General features: G+C 43.9%; 1 protein-coding gene across 10 annotated transcripts in view; it reads left to right on the top strand.

Annotated features, from left to right (window-relative positions):
- The window catches only part of dock4b (dedicator of cytokinesis 4b), a 110,089-nt gene that overhangs the window by 89,422 nt on the left and 3,013 nt on the right, over positions 1-17,654 (top strand). For 2 of the 10 annotated variants that reach the window (XM_079334927.1, XM_079334922.1), the window contains 11 exons: positions 616-702; positions 1,944-2,120; positions 4,853-4,936; positions 5,993-6,112; positions 6,535-6,656; positions 7,681-7,792; positions 9,682-9,787; positions 10,995-11,104; positions 13,255-13,327; positions 14,594-14,710; positions 15,500-15,564. In XM_079334927.1, the coding sequence (XP_079191053.1) occupies positions 616-702; positions 1,944-2,120; positions 4,853-4,936; positions 5,993-6,112; positions 6,535-6,656; positions 7,681-7,792; positions 9,682-9,787; positions 10,995-11,104; positions 13,255-13,327; positions 14,594-14,710; positions 15,500-15,564 (1,173 nt within the window). The remainder of the gene's footprint in view (positions 1-615; positions 703-1,943; positions 2,121-4,852; positions 4,937-5,992; positions 6,113-6,534; positions 6,657-7,680; positions 7,793-9,681; positions 9,788-10,994; positions 11,105-13,254; positions 13,328-14,593; positions 14,711-15,499; positions 15,565-17,654) is intronic. The other 8 variants (XM_079334923.1, XM_079334926.1, XM_079334928.1 and 5 more) reach the window with 6 other exon arrangements.

Genomic DNA, 17,654 nt, shown 5'->3' with positions numbered 1-17,654 from the left:
AGACGAGGAATTTTACAACTCGCTTCACAATTTCCATAACAAGGATTAGTTGTGTGTAATACATTTGTTTCAAAGATTGCTGATTTTTTTTTTTTCTGTAAACACTTCTTCCTCTTGTAAAAGAGAAAAAAAATGTCCATAGGGGCGCCAAAGTCAGCCCACTTGGAAAGTTCCTGTAGCTTTTAATTCAAAAGTCAAAAATAGTGATTTTTCTAGTTTCATCCTTTCTTGCTGATTTTTTTTACTTCTGACATGTTGTGAACATTGCTCAAGCGTCTCCTCTATAGAGTAAATCTATTATGTTAATAGCCTGCAGTGAATGCTACAGTTTCCATAGGTTACGTGCTGTCAGTGTGACCTTGTGGGATGTTGGCATATTGACAAGCACGCTGCCTCACAGGGTAAGTGCTGGAACATGAATGATGATAGGAGATATAAGAAATGACTTCCGACCTCCACCTACAAATGGATGTTTGGCAATAGGTGTACTGAACATGTTTGTTTCCCCCAAACTTATGCAGCGCTGATTGAATAGTGTGCTGCAGCCCACAGATGAAGCACATGCATGCAACGTGTGTTCAGCAATCAGCTAATACTTACTGTTTCTTAACGCAGAGCCTGTGGGTGGAGAGGACAACCCTGACTTTGGTGCAGAGTCTTCCAGGCATCTCCCGCTGGTTTGAAGTGGAGAAGAGGGAGCTGGTGAGTGTCACTGAAATAATCATGAAGACATAACTGCAGTGTACCCACTACTCCCTCCACCGGGGACACTGTAATATGCTTCCCTTTTTCTGGTTGCAATTTAGAGACCTGCCATCTAATAGCAAGGTATTGATCGTAGACATTACTTTGAACTACAATAATGACCTGGGTCGTGGCTTTGGGGCTATTGGAGGCATTTTTTATACATTTATTTTAAAGATTGGAAGTTGTGCTTTACTTTTATTACCAACATATCCAATTTAAAAAAAACAACCAATATTGGACTTTTTTTTAAAAACACTTAATCCATGTTTTTAGTCTAAAATCCCTCAACATTCAATATGACTCCATTGCTGCAAGTGAATTTTCTCTCCTCTTTCAATCTCTGATCTTTACAGTTAGATCTCTTGAGAGTGGGAGGAATTCAAAGGCTGCTTTGTCCAGCGTATGCAGAAAACAGACAACACAGTGTCTTTTTTGCTTTTCCGTTGAAGCACATATGCTTCAGTACATCGCTGTTGAGTGCGGTGTGAAATAATGGCTTTTAAAAATCCACTTTTTATTTTGACGACGCCTTTTGTAGTGTAATAACATAAAATACAGAACTGGCTGAAGCTCTGTAAGCGAGAGGATTAGCTTCGTGCACGAAAAGACACGAAGGCAGGGGAAAGAAGAAATGCAGGATAAAGGAAGGATTCCATTATGTGCTACAGTGAACATATATACATTATTGTATGTTTCTTACGATTTCACTGGATGGCAAAAACTTGATTCAAATAAGAGATTAATGTTCTGTATCTCTACTCGATGTGTCAACAAGCCACTTTCTTTTCACTGCTTGTTTTTCTGTTTCCTAGAAGTGTCTGATGAATCCTCTTTTTGTTGGAAATGGAAAATGAATCTGAATAACAAATTGAAGGGGTTCTAAGGGAATTCAGAATATCAATTTCACAAAAAGTGTGCAAACTGTGAGGGACGCATTAGAAATAAATTAAAATAAAAGCGTTGAAGAAAGGAAGCTACAGATTTCAAGCCCACTCAAAAAAATATATAGATCTTACATTTCCCATAATGCAACTCAATCGCTTGTTTTCTTCCGTTAAACCTCTGATAAATGCAGACTTCTATCACATTCCCCGCCTTTAACACCCCATTTATCTTTCCCCAATTTCACGCAAACTTTAAAAAGCTCCCCTTCGGGCTAAAGTGGAAAAATGGACCGTCGTTTTTCTCCTCCCCAGGTGGAGGTGAGCCCGCTGGAGAACGCCATCGAGGTGATCGAGAACAAGAACTTACAGCTCCGCACATTGATCACGCAGTGTCAGAGCCGGCAGATGCAGAACATCAACCCTCTCACCATGTGCCTCAACGGGGTCATCGACGCCGCCGTCAATGGAGGGCTGGCCCGCTATCAAGAGGTACGCACAGATGGATAGATGGAGGACGAGGTTGGAGGGTTTTAGAGAGCGATGTACGAGCGGTGACATATGGATTTCCTAATGATGCATGAAGGTGGGTGAGAGAGTGGGGAGGGGGGGGGGGGGCGGGGGGGGTGTATGAAAAGGGAGCGTTTTGCGAAGGGAGGAGCGGATGAACAGATGGATGGATGGATGCATGAAGAGCCAGGTGAAGGTTTTTGATGGATAATGCGGATGGATGTAATATATAGATGATGGGAGAGAGGGAGGGAAAACTGAAATGGAAGGCTGATGTGGAAAAAGGTGGATGGATTGAGGGGTTGGCTCAATGGATGGAAGGATGGATGTGGGGAGAAAGAGGGGTCAGGTCATATAATGGCACATAGAGGAGCGGGAGGAAGGATCATAGAGAGCTGGATGGTTAATAATGGCCGAATGAATGAGATGGGAGTGTTTATGCAGCTGCTTTATTGTACTCTGAAGGTGGATGGTTAGGAACACACAACGGACAAGAAAAATCCAACCATTCCCTTTTCTCCCGGAAGCTTCTCCTTTTATAGCACATGATCGCAGGATAACACTGCAGTACATTCTTGAGAGGGTGAGGCTCAAATGAAATAAAAGACGTATACAAATCCACTCGAGTAATGGTTTTACCCTCAACAAACTGGAGGACTCGCTCTGCGTCGCCTAGCAACCGCTCTTTCCAGCTGAGGCTCTTTACTGTATGTGTATGGGTGCATGCTCACTTTTGTGCAGGCATGCATGCATGTGTGTGCAGGAATACACTGCCACTTTGTGTGTGTGTGTGTGTGTTTTTTTGCAAGGTTATATTAGGTTTGTGCAGAAGAGTGTGTCTCCATGACGAAGTGGACTATTAAGGTTTGAGGTATGGCGACAAACGCAACGGTGGTTCAAGTGTTTTCCACCTTTAGTACTGTTATTTTGTTGAGAGCTTTTTCTGCTTCAGCAAAATAACAAAGTCCCCCTTTATTCGTGTACATAGCGCGCAGCTTTTTGCATCTGTCTTGTGTGTGAATAAACGCGACTTTTTCTGGTCACTTTTGCCCCCCCCCCCGCGACCTTTGCTGATTTGCATTTTCATATCAAACACAAGAAAGAAAAAACAAAATAACAACGACACCGTACTTCAATTACGTTGCATGCAGTGGACACAGGTGGGGTTCATTCCGCAGAAAACACACGGCCGCTGATATCACTTCCATTTGTCATCGCAGAATATCACTTGGCGGCGGCCCCGAAACGGAAGGCGTCATGAATCTATTAATTTTCCCAGCGTAATGCCGATTGACAGCTCAGCTACAAATGAAGGAGAAATTGTCATTATTAATATTCAGATTTATTGCTTTAGTTTGAGTCGGAACCCTTGAGGGGGGATGCCGTCTGATTTATGCCCCCCCCCTTCTCAGCGTTTCCATCTCTAATTGGACTTTTTTTTTTTCAATGATTAACTGAGCTGTGCCACAGCAAGGTCTCACTCCTCGCAACCCAACCAGGAATTTCCATCATTTGCAGGAGATTATTGATTGTTTTGGGGTTTTTTTCCGCTGGAAGTTTCTCGGTTTAAATTTTCTTGCTGAAAGAAGCACTTCTTGTTTTAGAATTACTACCTCGGCACACTTGCTTAAAAAGTGGCTTTAAAAGGGTGGATGCGATCAAATATTTTGAACTTCCTATACACCTTATTATTATTGTTTAATTAAAGAGAAACGTCCAGAGGTGTGTGTTTCTTATTCAGAGTCTACGCACCCTAATAACATGCTTTCATCAAAGGGATCTACAGTATGTGTGTCTCCAAGCAGCGTTGGACATCCTTTCTCTCCCGCTGCATCTGGCTCTGTCTCTTTAGAGATAAACAGCTGAGTCCTTTGGAGAGGAACCCTGCTGATCTTTTTTTTTTTTTTTTTTTGTGAACTCCCCCCTCTCTAACCTTTTTTTTTTTTTTTTTTCGCATTTTGGTGCATGTGTTTCCCTCCATGGCAGATCATGAGTCGAGTCTTTTATCGCCTTCCTCTTTGTGCTCGCTGAGGCTGACTGAAAAGGATTCACTACAATCTGTAGATACATCACACGCGTCGATGGCATTGTAAACAACAAAGAACTGACGCTAAGTATATGGGTGCAGCGTTGGGGGGGGAAATGGCTGTAACCCTTCATAACAGACGGGAGCAGTTTTGCATCTGATCTGTTTCTCCTTGAAGTGTCATTTTTGACGGAAGTCTCTGAGAAACGTCTGTAAGCCGTAATCAGGAAGAATGGTGTTTTAGAAGAGACCTGATCTATAATAGGAAGGAGCTGCTTGAATAATGGTATTTGAAATAAAGCTTTCAAAACCTGAGACCAGATTAGTCCCGAAATCAAAGTCAAAGCAGTTCTTCAAATTCTGCTGACTCACTTTTAAGTCAGTGTTTTGTCTATTTGTATCCATTGTGCACTTTTTATTCCGGTCCCTGAACTTGATATTAATATGGCAACACACAAACCCAGCCAAGAGTATTACCCCCATGTTTGAGCCGGATGTTGGTTCACTGTGTTTGGTTGTTTGCTGGTGAATGTTATTTTAAGGGATTCAAAAAAAAAAAAACATGTGGACACTAATTCACTGTGTCAGCCCAGCAGGGGATTCAGGTAACGCTGCAGTGCAGAAAAGCCGACTGCATCAAACTCCCGGTGTGTGCATAACAGATGTTCTGCATTTTGCTTCCATGCAGGCCTTTTTCGTGAAGGACTACATTATGAATCACCCCGAGGATGGAGAGAAGATCGGGCGACTGAGGGAACTTATGTTTGAACAGGTTTGTAAAGCAAGGACGGCATTTAGCCGGAGCAGTCGTTTTTTTTTTTTTTTTTTTTTTCATACATGCAGTTCACCAAAATACACATTTTATTTTAAGGGCAAGAAAATCTATTCAATAGGGTAAACAACAATCACAGATGTTTATGAATGTTTGAAACAGTGCTATAGTGTGACAGTTCAAACACCAAACTCAAGGCTATGCACTGTTTATTATTTCTTTTCCTTTAGTATTGAGTCCAGCAAGAGTTGTTTTCTAATACGAATGTTTTAAAAATTTATAAAATGTCAGTCTCAACAGCCTGTTCCAACATCCAACACAGCTGTACCTGCGGGTTGGTTTGGTAGTGCGCGTCCTACCGCATGTACGGAGGCAGGTTCAAACCCGACCTGTAGCTCCTTTCCATTGTCCACTCTTCTGTCTTAACTACTGTCCTATCACTTAATTAATGCATAAAGAGCCCAGAAATAAAATAAACTGCACCTGTAAAAGCCTTTTGAAACGAGATATGTGTTGCTGCTTCCCCCGCCCGCCCTCTAGTGTATGTTTCAAGAATTGACGCCTAATTTCTGTTTACAAAGTGTGAAGAAAAACAATAATTTAACCAAAGAAAAAGGGGGAAAAAAACTTGTTGTCCTTCCTGTTCTGCATTTTTTTCCCCCTCATTCACCTGCCTTCAAATGCAATACACCCTCCCAGAGGATTTCTTAATCTGTCTCTGGGGCCTTCATCACCCTTATTCACTTCATTATGCTATTTCAAGCCAAATTATTTATAGTGTCTTACTGTTTCCACTGGTTAATTGAGTTGATGTTATAATGCAGACGATATCTCTGCTTTACACAAACTCAATACACAAATCTGTTTAGAATACTAAATAATAAGAATTAGGGGTAATGTCAACCTGTGGTTTTTTTAAGCAACTATGTCTTTAAGAAGTGTGAAAAAAAAAAGTGGTGATTCGCACAGATTAATCAGGAGGATCCAAAGTTCTGTCACTTCAGGGTTTGAACTCAAACGATCCCAAGATATTTCAACTTGTTTTGCTTTTTGCAGGCGCACATCCTGGAGTACGGTCTGGCTGTGCACGAGAAGTTTGTCCCCCAGGACATGAGACCTCTCCACAAGAAGCTTGTAGACCAGTTCCATCTGATGAAATCCAGTCTGGGCATACAGGTAGGCCGGGAGACGAGGAAGCGCTGAAACACAAGTGCACAATAAATGACGCATCCCTGTGGCTGCATATTTGTCAATCGATCAATGAAGATTAACAGACGATATGTCAGTTAATGACAGCCAATTAAGTGAGATTAAAACAACTGCACATTTGTTAATGATTTTCCTCAAACCATTAACACCCCCCCCGAGTTGCTCACACATTACGAGGCAACAGAAACCGACCGCTGCGTTTTAGACTTCCGACTGAATGACCCCCGTCGGTCCTTGGAGGAGAAAGCCACGCCTCATTAAACACACTTCCTTTATCCGTTTTTTTCTTTCTTTTTTTTTTCTTGTGTGCGTTTAATTCGCCCACCTCACGCTGGCACAAAGAAGCATTTAATCATGTACACTACCTCTTCTCCAATTTAAACCCCCAGGAGTTTCCTGCTTATGTGCGCGCAAGCCCGGTGCACTTCACCAACGGGAGCCCACGAACATGCAGGAACTCAGTGCCAAACATCATCAGCCCTGACGGCGGCAGAGGGGTTACCAGGCGGAGGTAATGATCATGTTGTCTTTTTTTTTTTTTTTAACCTTCTTCTACTGATCCGCTTTGTTTGCTTTTCATCATTTTTCGGTTGTACGTGGGAAAAGCGCTCAACGCTCTTCTCCATCACTTTAAATGTATGCAGTCTCACCTTCATTTGCTTTCTCTTGATGCACTGCCCTTCACTTCACAGGCCTCTCCCTTCATCCAAACTCCTCTCACTTTCTCGCGTCCCCACCTCACCTTCTACCATCATGGCTGCATGCTTTTTGCTCTCTTCTCTTCCTTCCGTTCTTTGGCAGTGTGGCTCCATCTGGGCAGACGAAAAAGTGTGTGTGGGGGGGGGGTGGAGGCTGGACGGCTGGCTGGCACACACACAGGGATATTTTTGTGTGTCCACTTCCCTGGCAACCAGACAGACTGTGTCTCTGTTTGTGTGTGTGTGTGTGTGTGTGTGTGTGTGTGCGTGCGTATGTTTTGATGTGTTCAGTGACCCTACCACTCTGTCTACCTGTGACATTCTGCCTCCACAGTGTGTTCCCAGGGGGCGCAGCCACACGCAAAGCCACAGACACACACATCACCTCAATCTCCCTGTGACATTTTGCGTTTTTTACCGGCTGAGTTTTGATTTACTTTTTTTTTTTTTTCTTCTTTTTTTTTATCCTCAGTTTGCCAACATAAAACCCAGTTACATCTATTTCTAAGAATGTTTTGTTACTCCTTTGATCTAACCCTTTTCTGAAACGCTTTTGTGGCTGTTATCTAACCTTTCCTTTAAACTTTTTGCCTTTCTTCAGACGAGTGTTTGATGAAAAGCTGTGATTACTGCATTGATAATCCAACCAGAATCTGACCTTTCTCTGTCTCTTGTTTGCCTTTTTTTTTTCTCCTATCGCTGCCTGCTGGATTCTCGACGGTGAGTGGAACCTCCAAAAGCTAAAGAAAACAAAATGAAGCGACATGTCTCTCCCCCCCCCCTTTCCATGAAAGATAACCTGACCAATTTCTCTGTCTTGACTCGCAGTCCCTTTAGCTACCCCGCCGTGAACCGCTACTCCTCGTCCTCCCTGTCGTCTCAGGCCTCCAATGAAGTCAGTAATATCACGGGGCAGTCGGAGAGTTCTGATGAAGTCTTCAACATGCAGGTTATCTTCACCTCTCACACTCTCACACGCACATACAGGGTCACAAAACACTCACTGCTCTCTGACTCCACAGAGATTTTACCGGCCTCTGTGTGTTTGGGGCTTTGGCTCTGGCCAAGCAAATTGGCTAGATTATATCAAATGAAGACACGATGCTTAATGGGATTCGTCCAGAGCGCTCGCTGGGGTTGGGCAGTGATCTAAACTAGATTTGGCCGATTCAGAAAGCTGCTGACAACTCCTAGCAAGCTGTCTGCGGCACCTGGCAGACCTCTAATAACAAAACAAAAAAAAAAACACATAAAAGGAAATACGCTGTTGTCGGGGAATCTGACTGAACCCATTAAGATATTAGAAGTGAACACCACTGCTTTGATTTTATAGATGAAGTTCAACCTACTGACGGCTGATTCTAAGAGACAGGTTCAGACAAGATAAGATACACATCAGTTCTTTAAGTGTATGAAGCCTTTACTTCTGCTCTCCTGGAGGAAAACACTGCAAAGGTTAAAGTCTCAGGCTCTATAATGGGATTGCACTCTTGACTTTTTCTATTCTTGTCACTGTGCTGGAGATGTAGAACCGAACTTTAAAGAGAGTAAACGTGTCGCATTTTAAATTTAGACGTGCTGCTTGGTGTCACACATATCCTTCTAAACTATTTGACGGTTACACGATTTAGCTCAACGCTCTTTTGCAATTGGACACATGTGTAAAGAATTCCTGTTGAAATAATAATACTTCTTCTTCATGCTGTCCACCTGGAGAGCAGCCTTCAAATTGCTAGCTCAAGCGCTGCTGCGGCACACCCATTCACCCATTTTCACAACGAGCCAAAATGGATTCCTGGCTAAAATAGAAAGTGAAAATGTCAAGGAGAGTCACATTCACTTATCAGAAGGAAACGAACACCTCTGACACATGTATGTCAACAGAGTATGTCGTAGACATGGAGGGAAAGAAACCTTTTCCCCAACTCAGGACTGTCTGTTTGAATTCTGTTGAATGAAATGCATCATGACCGCACAAGATCAAAGTCTTGTTTTTTTTTTTTTACAGCTAACGTCAAAGACTAGCTTCTCTGAGGAGAGACAGGCTTGACAGCAGCAGAACTGAAGCTGATGGAGTGAACACTGTGTTAGCACCAGCTGTGGAGGCGGCTATCCCACTCCACTCTAAGGAGCAGTTTAGACAGTTCAGACGATCACGTTAATGACATAACATCTCCAGTGAAATAACGCAGCTTTTGTAGCTTCAGTAGCTTTAAGTTAGCGTTCAGGTCACTTGAGGTTTTAAGGACGAGACGCTTGGAAATCACTGCTCTTAGCCAACAGAAGTCTGGTCGCTGGGAGATCATTTAGTAACGTCTGGACTAGCTAGCCCTCTGTTCTTATATCTGTATGCTAATCTGAGCTAACAGACATGAAGTTAATAAGCCATATGTAAGACTTTTCCTTTCTTTTTCCTTTTATTAAAGCCTGCTTTGAGCGACTTGGCTCCAAGTGCTCGCTGTTGTTTTCCACTTTTTTGGAGAAAAGCTCAAGAAAAACTGCAGCTTCTTAGTAATTGGAGCCACTTTGATGTCTCCCAGGGGAAGAATCCAAAATAGATACTGTCACCAAATAACTTTTTTTCTCCTCCTCCCCACCACCGCCTCCCCGCCGGTACGCCACAAAAACGTCATCAGAAAGACGCACATCTCTTTTTTCGGAGCCACATGAAAAAATGTTCACAGAGCAGCTTCTGTTGACGACAAACAACAGACTACATCACAAACATTTAGACTCACAGATCCGATCACTGTGCATCTATTTATTTCATATTTAGAAGGGGGGGGGGGGGATAAAATGTGTGTGTTCACTCTGCTGTTTTTCCTAATGATGATGTAGTTACCTGTGTCATCCCACCTGCAGCCCAGTCCATCTACCTCAAGCCTCAGCTCCAACCATTCTGCCTCGCCTAACGTCACCAGCTCTGCCCCCTCCAGCGCAAGAGGTGAGTCTTGCGCTCTCTTTAGAAAGCCTTATTTTACAAAGCTTCTCACCGTCGGCTCTTAGCTGATGTTTCAATCCAAAGCGAAGTCGACAGGGCTTCAGCTGGACACCTAACACGGGGAGGTGCGGGGGGGGGGGGGGGGGGGGGGGGGGGGGGGGGGGGGGGAGACCTGTGACCTTTTTAGCGACATGGTGTTCTCTGGATCCTGTCGGGGTGAGGTTAGCGAGGTCAGGAGACAGTTAGGGACACATTGGAGGAGAAGAACAAGGATTGAGGGAGAGAGAGAGAGAGAGACGGGGAAGAAAATGGAGGGAATACAAAATGAGCCGGGATGAAAAAAATGAAACGGGCTGAGACGGAGAGACAAACGCTGCTGAAAGAAACATGGAGCCCGGTTGAAAATGCAAGCGAGAGTGAGAGACAATTACAGCTGCTATCTCTAGTCCAGCTCCAACCTCCTCCTCTACAGTCGGGTGTGAAGACCTAATGGCTTCCCTGTCTGCCTGCTCATCTTGCTGTGTTCAAAGCTGATGCACATCATAAAAGAAGTAAGAATATATGAAGACGTTTATGGTAGCGTATACACTCCCCTTTGGCAGGCTGCTGGCGGAAGGCGGCGCCCTTATAAAAGTGGCCTCTGTCTACCTATAAAGCCTTGGGAGAATTATGGCAAGCGTTTTATCTGAATGAGCCAGCGATGGGTATCTCATACTTATATGATCGCCTTCCAAGTGGTATCACAGTGGCTAATGGATCAAGATATATACAGTGACTAACAGCAGATGAAGGGAAGTGCAGTGGAAATGGTGTGAGTGAGGATTTTTATGCATTTGTCTGCGTGTGTGGTTTTTTTTTCTGTTTATCTCTGTACTCGTGTTACATGTGTTCTTTGTCTGCTTTGATTGTCCAGTCTAACTGAGCTGGTGGGGGAGAGAGAAAGGTGTGTATATGTGTGTGTGTGTGTGTGTGTTGAAAGAAGCAGGCCATTTATCATGTTGTGCAGCCAGCGAGGCTGAAAGAAAGGCAGAGAGGCTTGGAGGGAGAACGAGAGATTGGTCTTTCCTGATTGCCAGTATTTGTGGGTAATAGTCGAACACCTCGCTGCTATTTGGTCCCTTTTTTTTTTTTTATGTGTCGCACATGCGTTTGTGTGTTTTGTGTGTCCGAGTGTGTTACAGCTCTTAACGCGTCACACGGTCCGTTCCAGGTTCACCACAGATGGCAGAGAAACACAAACATTCCAGGGAAAACGCCTGTCTGTCTCCACGAGAGAGGCCAGTCAGCGCCATTTTCCCCAACCCCCTGGACCCTGCACAGGTGAACACACACACACACACACACACACACACACACACACACACCTTTTCCCACACTGCACAGACACACACTCTCACAGTCTACGGGCTGTATAACCAAACTGATTTTCTGAATCTGGCTAATGCTCGCGGTACACTGCAGGTTGAGTAGTAGCTGAAAAATAAATCAGAATCGGTTTTATTGCTGAGCACATTTTGTACATTGTGTATCTTATAAAAATGCAGCTCTTTGCATGTTAGAGCACTCCTTATAGGTGGATTTTTCTTTTAAGTTTTTCGGATAAAAGAACAAAAGTACAGCACTGGGTACAAACAAGCGAAGCTCGAGAAGTTAACCATGACTCCAAAAGTGCAATTTGACAAGAAAAACCCAACCACAAACCAAAAACAAACCTCTCCGGCCAATGCTAATGGGAAGCTAAAGCTAAGTATTAACGTGTAATGCATTTAGCAACCATGTGACTGATGTAAAGTTCCAATTTGCAACACTTTCTTCTGCATCGCAACAGTTGCCAAGCTTGTGAATTTTGCAGTAATTAGAGCCGTCTGCCCCACCAAAGTAGAGGGGGGAGAAACCTGAGACAAAGTTTGTGTACCGTCTGCATGTATCATCATCCAGGAAAAAACATTGTGTGCTAACTTAAGTCCCTTTGAGAACTGCATCAAAAAGAAACCATTTTGACTTGAGAATACAGAATGAGGAACATATTGTGCCTCCCGCCTTTCAACTCTTTTTAACTGTAAGCAGATGGACATAACCGGCATGCGTGTGCTATTTAGCAGGAGAGTGGACGAGGAACACACATTTTTGAAACTTATTTGTAGCCCTTACAGAGCGTTGGTTAGCTTCAGTCACGCTCACTTGGCTCCGTTTTGTCTTCCAAGTGTGTGGAGTGATATTTAGGTGACACAAAAACCTCGTCAATTTGGACACATTTTTCCTCACAGGCATCTCTAATGTATTAGAAGAAGGCTTCTGACATCATGTTTTACTTTCCAATACTGATACATAGACTAGTTCGATAATTGGTTAATGGCTATAGCCCGAAATTTAATCTAAATTAGTAACCATAGTTTCTTTTTTTCATTACAGTAAGAGAATACAAGCCAATAAACAAGCTGAGCTAACTTGTTAGCCGCAACAAAACAAAACAAAAAGTATAAGATATTTTCCTCCACACAGTTGTTTTTTTCTTTTCTTTTCCATCTCTTATTCCAAATTACAGCGTTAAAATGTATGATTTGTAAAACTCAGATGTCTGACATTTTGCTAGCGGTGAATAATGTTCCAGACTTTGCTAGCAGTGCCCTGTCCTTCTTTGCTGCTGCTTGAAGGACACATTCCTTTGCATCCTTTGCAGCGAAGGTGTGCAGGAGTTATTGTTCCATAAAGGCCGAGACTAGCTTTACGTCATTTTCAGAAGAAAAAAAAAGGGGGGGGGGGGGGGGGGGGAGGCTTATGTGACAACATGAAGGACAGCCAACAAGAACGGCAAGATATTGCACTTTCCTCTCCATCAGAAGGGCAGAACATAATGCAATCAAACACTCCATCCTCAGTTTCAAAGAAGCAGTTACAGAAACATGTTCTGTTTGTTTTTCTGAGCCCTTTCATCTCCGACGCCACTGGTGCAGTCCATCCGTTATTTTTACACCCACAGAAACGCAGAAAGTGTTGAGTCGGATAAATCATTCAGAATCCACAGCTGAGGCTTTCACATTACGACTGTACCAACCTGACAGCGTTGGAACTGGCTTTGAACGGTGACTTGATCGTGAGAGATGTTGATGACTTTTATCATTTGCTGTAATTGGAGCGAGCACACCGCGAGAAAAAAAAGGACGCGTATTTATACAATTCGGCCTCAGCTGAGGGAGTGTTCCTTCACTTTGACAAATATCAGCCCACTACTCGACTTAAAGGTCACTCCACATTCAACACTCCTCCTCCTCCTCGTCTCTCTGTGTCTCTGTCTGACTCTGAAGCTGCCCGTGTCTATTGAATTCCTTTTGGATTTCACACCTTGATATTTATTTTAACCGTCCTATATTCAATTATTCCTCTGCGGATGACATTTACCTTTTGATATATCGAATGCACTGTTTCATTCTGCGCACGCATTTTGATTGTGATTTGTAATCTGTGTGCAGAGAGCTCCTTCCCATCAGATAGGCGATACCACTTTACCAAGGAGTGACCCCAACCTCTCCGCACCAGACAAAGGTAATACACCGTGTCAAGCAGACTCTTCACCAACCTCTGCACTCACACTCAGAAACCCTTAAAATGAACTCACACGGGAGGGACTCCCCTCCCGGCTAATGATCATATCTTAAATGTGTAAACACTTGTCTTTAAACCTGTTCCAAGGTTTACATTTAAAATGTTTTGTGCTTCTTGTTTTGATTTAAGAGCATTGAGCTTAGTTTACATTAAAAGTTCCCATCGTCTTGATTCACCATCACTGTTGTGATAAAAGGTAGAATGTCATTCTCTCAGTGCGGTCACACTTTGTGAAATCCTCACACAAGACAGTGTAAGAAACGGCTCCAAAATAAAAGGTTGACAAGTTGCAGAAACGAACGCTTCCTCGCAAACACACACACACACACACACACACACGCACACACCTCTCCGTGTGATTAGAGTGTGATCTGTAAATAATGCAGTGGGAGTTAGATGAGCTTCTACAATATGGTGTCGTGACACCTTTGATGCATACAGCAATAGCGGAAGGTGACAGAATTAACACAAAGCCTGCGATTGTGTAAAAGAAGTGTCATCCGATCCCATCCTCTTGAAGCTGATAATATAACTGAGAAAAAGGAAGTATACATAGCCTTCCGAAATCTAACGCTGAAGACTCGAGTTTGCAGTGGACAACGGCGATGTCTGAGAGACTTCAGCGTCTGTGTGAAGAGGCTTCAGACGACCTCAACTTTCAACGCCCCTGACCTGACATGTCCCACCCGATGAGATTTCAGCGAGGTGTCCGAGTTACAGTTAATTTTTGAGGACGTGTCGACGTGTAAAGCAGCTCCTTCCCTCGCACTGACGACAGAGGAGATGAATGATGGGGCCGACGAACCAGACGGCACAAAGAGCCCAGAGGAAGTTAACGGTCTTCATCGAGAAAACATGTTTTACAGTCGAAGAAAACAACCCTCAATTTACAGAGACATGTTTACTGACCTGGCATTGTCCACTAGGGGTTTCTTTAGCTTTGACCTTAAATAGCATCTTGAATCTGTGTTCAGTCCGATGTTAGCTTCTGCTACTTTTTCTCAGACCCAATAGGAAAACACGTTTATGAACTCCAATCATTTCCAGACGAGCAGGCAGCTGCTTGTCTCGAGGACAGAATCGATGGACACCCGCCACCAGTGTGAAAATGTGCATGATGTCACACGATGTCCATCCACGTTGTCTTGTGTTGTGAGATCCCATAACCATGTCATGTGACTTTGCCATGTCTCTGTGTGCTGTAAGTGAGACCCACACCCAGTAGCTGGAGCCTTGACAGCGTTAAAGAGCGCGCTCCGTCCTTCTCAGACTCTGTCGGCAAATTGCTATGCCCTCCTGTCCCTCCTAGGCCACCGTACTCAGGTAAACTGGATGATCCCTCGGTGAATTTCAAGATGAAGAATGGTACTAATTTTCCACTCTGGCTTTTGACACCTGGTGCTTTCACCGACACCTCCTCTTCTTCGTCCCTCGAGTGTGTATTTTCCCCCTCTGAAGCTCTTGGCGACTGTTGCCTTGCTTTCTGCCCCTCATATCATCCCCGTATTGTTCATGATAACGCTTGTGTTTTCTATACTTACTGGCTTTTGCATTCCGCTCCAGAAAAGTCTAGACCTATCTGGGGACTTTTAACAGGCTGACGTCAATCCTTATTCAAATTCTGATCAATTACCAGATTTTTTTTCTTTTTCTCTAAAATACCCTGAGAAATGCAACAACGATTTCCTCCTCCATCAACCCAAAACTGTACTTATTCACTTATTTACAGACTTGAAATATTCCCTGTTGCTTCATGATATATTTTGCTGCCCAGCAGCGCAATAAGCAGATGGAGTGTGTTTTTCTTCCCCTCACTTTTTTCTGGCCTCATTGCAGAAAGCCGGAGCAGCTGTTGGATGTAGAAACAGCTTAAGGCGGCCTAAAGGACCTGCACAACATCAGGGCTTATTTGACTCATTGATGCTTTAAGCCACAGGCCCCTCTCAGCTCTCTCTCTCTCTCTGTCTGTGTGTACGTGTGTGTGTGTGTGTGTTTGCATGACTCATTCTGTGTCATCATGGTGAATGGAAGAAAACACTCCTCTAATTTGAATTTGCCCTCTTTTCCTCTTCCCCTCTCTCTCTCTCTCTCTCTCTCTCATCTGGTTGTCAGCAGGCTCTTCAGCTAAAAACATGAGGTCGCAGTCCCCAGTCTCCTCGTCCAGATCTCCGCAAAAGGTTGGTTCTCTCGCTGTCACTCTTTCTGAGTTTTTTACGTGTTCTTTTTTTACTTTTTTTTTTTTTTTTTTCGTTTCTCTCTCTCTCTTTCTTTCCCTGAGAAAGCCTGACCTTGCTTAGTGACAGCCCTCGGGGCTTTCATCCTGTGCTGCTAACGTCTTAGCGGCCAGCTCCAGGGTCTTTATCCTCCTCTGTGTCATCCCGAAAAGCCTTGGAGCTTTCGCATTACCGTCGACTGAAGCTGCTTACAGCTCCACCGCTGCTGATTTTGTAGTTTCTATGACACGGCTGCCCCGACAGACGAGCCAAAATGATACTCGCTCCAGGGCAACCATTGGTAGCTAAGTGTGCACCTGCTTCACGCCGACTAGTGTCCAAAAATGTACTATCAGAGGAAGAAGTGACGTGACCTGCATACCAAATCCAAACAAAATCAAAGATGTGGGACGGGGATTCTTCTGATTCTTATGACCCTGTCGATTACTTCAGAGCCTCCATCCAACGTCACGCCAAGTGTGAGAAGTTTAAATATTGTACCTGTGCAGTGTGGATATAATGAAGCTGGAATACATAAGCAATCTTCTCCACATTTGGCCCTTTGGTGCCTCTGTAAACGTTCCTGGAACATCTCCATTCTCCTGATGGAGATGTGTAAAAGAAGTCCTCCTGAAATTGTTTTTTTTTTTTGTTTATTTACATTTAAACTCGTTGCTCTTGCGTCGTCTCAGAGCTCTCATGTATTGTTAATGAGCCCCTTAGTAGTGAACACCAGTCTGCAGAAGCAGCAGAGGTCCTCGAAAGGTTAACGGAGCACCAACTGAGCTCTTAATGAGGCTCAAAAAAGTGTGTTTTGAAACTCTGCTGAACTGTACCCCCCCCCCCCCCCCCCCCCCAACCCCCCCCTCCCGTCTCTTGCTAACTCTTATCATCTTTGTGGCCTTGTCACAAGCAGCATTGCTAAGCTCCCTGCGCCGTTTGTGGGTGTTCTTGTCATCTTACGCGTGACAACGAGCAACATTTGTGATCGCTTGCGCGGGTTTGTGTGGTCTGCATGTGTGAGGCGAGAAAGGGAGGAGGAAAAAAAGAGAGGCGAAGTCGGGGAAAGTGTGAGTGACAGCTTGGTGCTCAGCATGCTCTGTCAATCAGATTTGTACGAGCGCTTAGGTGTGTGCGTGTTGCCACATTCAAGTGTGAGAACGTGTGTGTGTGTGGTAATAGAAGAGGCCTGGAGCGAAGTACCAAGCTGCCCATCACAGCACAGCTAGAGACGGCTCCTCCGTGGATGTACAGGACGCCCCATTATCTGCCGCATGGACACACACACACACACACACACACACACCCACACACACACACACATTGAACCCACACATCAGTCAGTGCAGCCAGAGGCTTATTACCAGACCGCAAACCCCAGGACAACAAACAACCTGCAAAAAAAAAAAAAAACACACACACATGATGCCAGTCTGACAGAGCTGCTTTTAGTCATCTCTGAGATAGAAGGCTTATTTTTTTTTGTGATAAAACTGGGTCAGGAGTTTAAACCGCTTGTCAGCACTGTACTGAGTGAACTAATTTGAATCATGCTCACAATAGATGTAAGAAGTGTTCGTCTAATCATGCATGTCAAATGCCTACCTCGCTTTGTACGTGCCCCCTCGAGCATGAACAATACAACCTTACTGATCAATCGTATACTCCACTACTTCCAATTAAAATGTTACAGTTATAATGGCAGCAGGGGGTAATTGCTTAGAAAAACATTTTTTGATCATTATTTTCCAGCAAAGTAATGCTGCATATTGTGTTTTTTTCGTATCGGCGCACAGGGCCAATTTGGCTGAATCTGTTCACTGACTCTCTCTTTTAGTATTTATGGGAGCTCTGTGGCTGAGACAGCATGTTGGAGTTAGCCAGTGGATGCATACAGTATGGTGTCATGTTAACCATGAAAGTGCTCCCGACATTGAAGACGAATACGACACATTCCCATGTTGTTTGTAGACACTCTTTGTTTTACATTTCAAACAGAAATACTGGAAACTAAAAGGATGTGGTGCACTGGTGGGTCACGTCATTCCATAATA

The sequence above is a fragment of the Symphodus melops genome, assembly GCF_947650265.1.
Source record: "Symphodus melops genome assembly, chromosome: 22".
Classification (NCBI taxonomy): domain Eukaryota; kingdom Metazoa; phylum Chordata; class Actinopteri; order Labriformes; family Labridae; genus Symphodus; species Symphodus melops.
The sequence above is the reverse complement of the archived record's forward strand: the minus strand, read 5'-3'. Positions and strand labels throughout refer to the sequence as shown.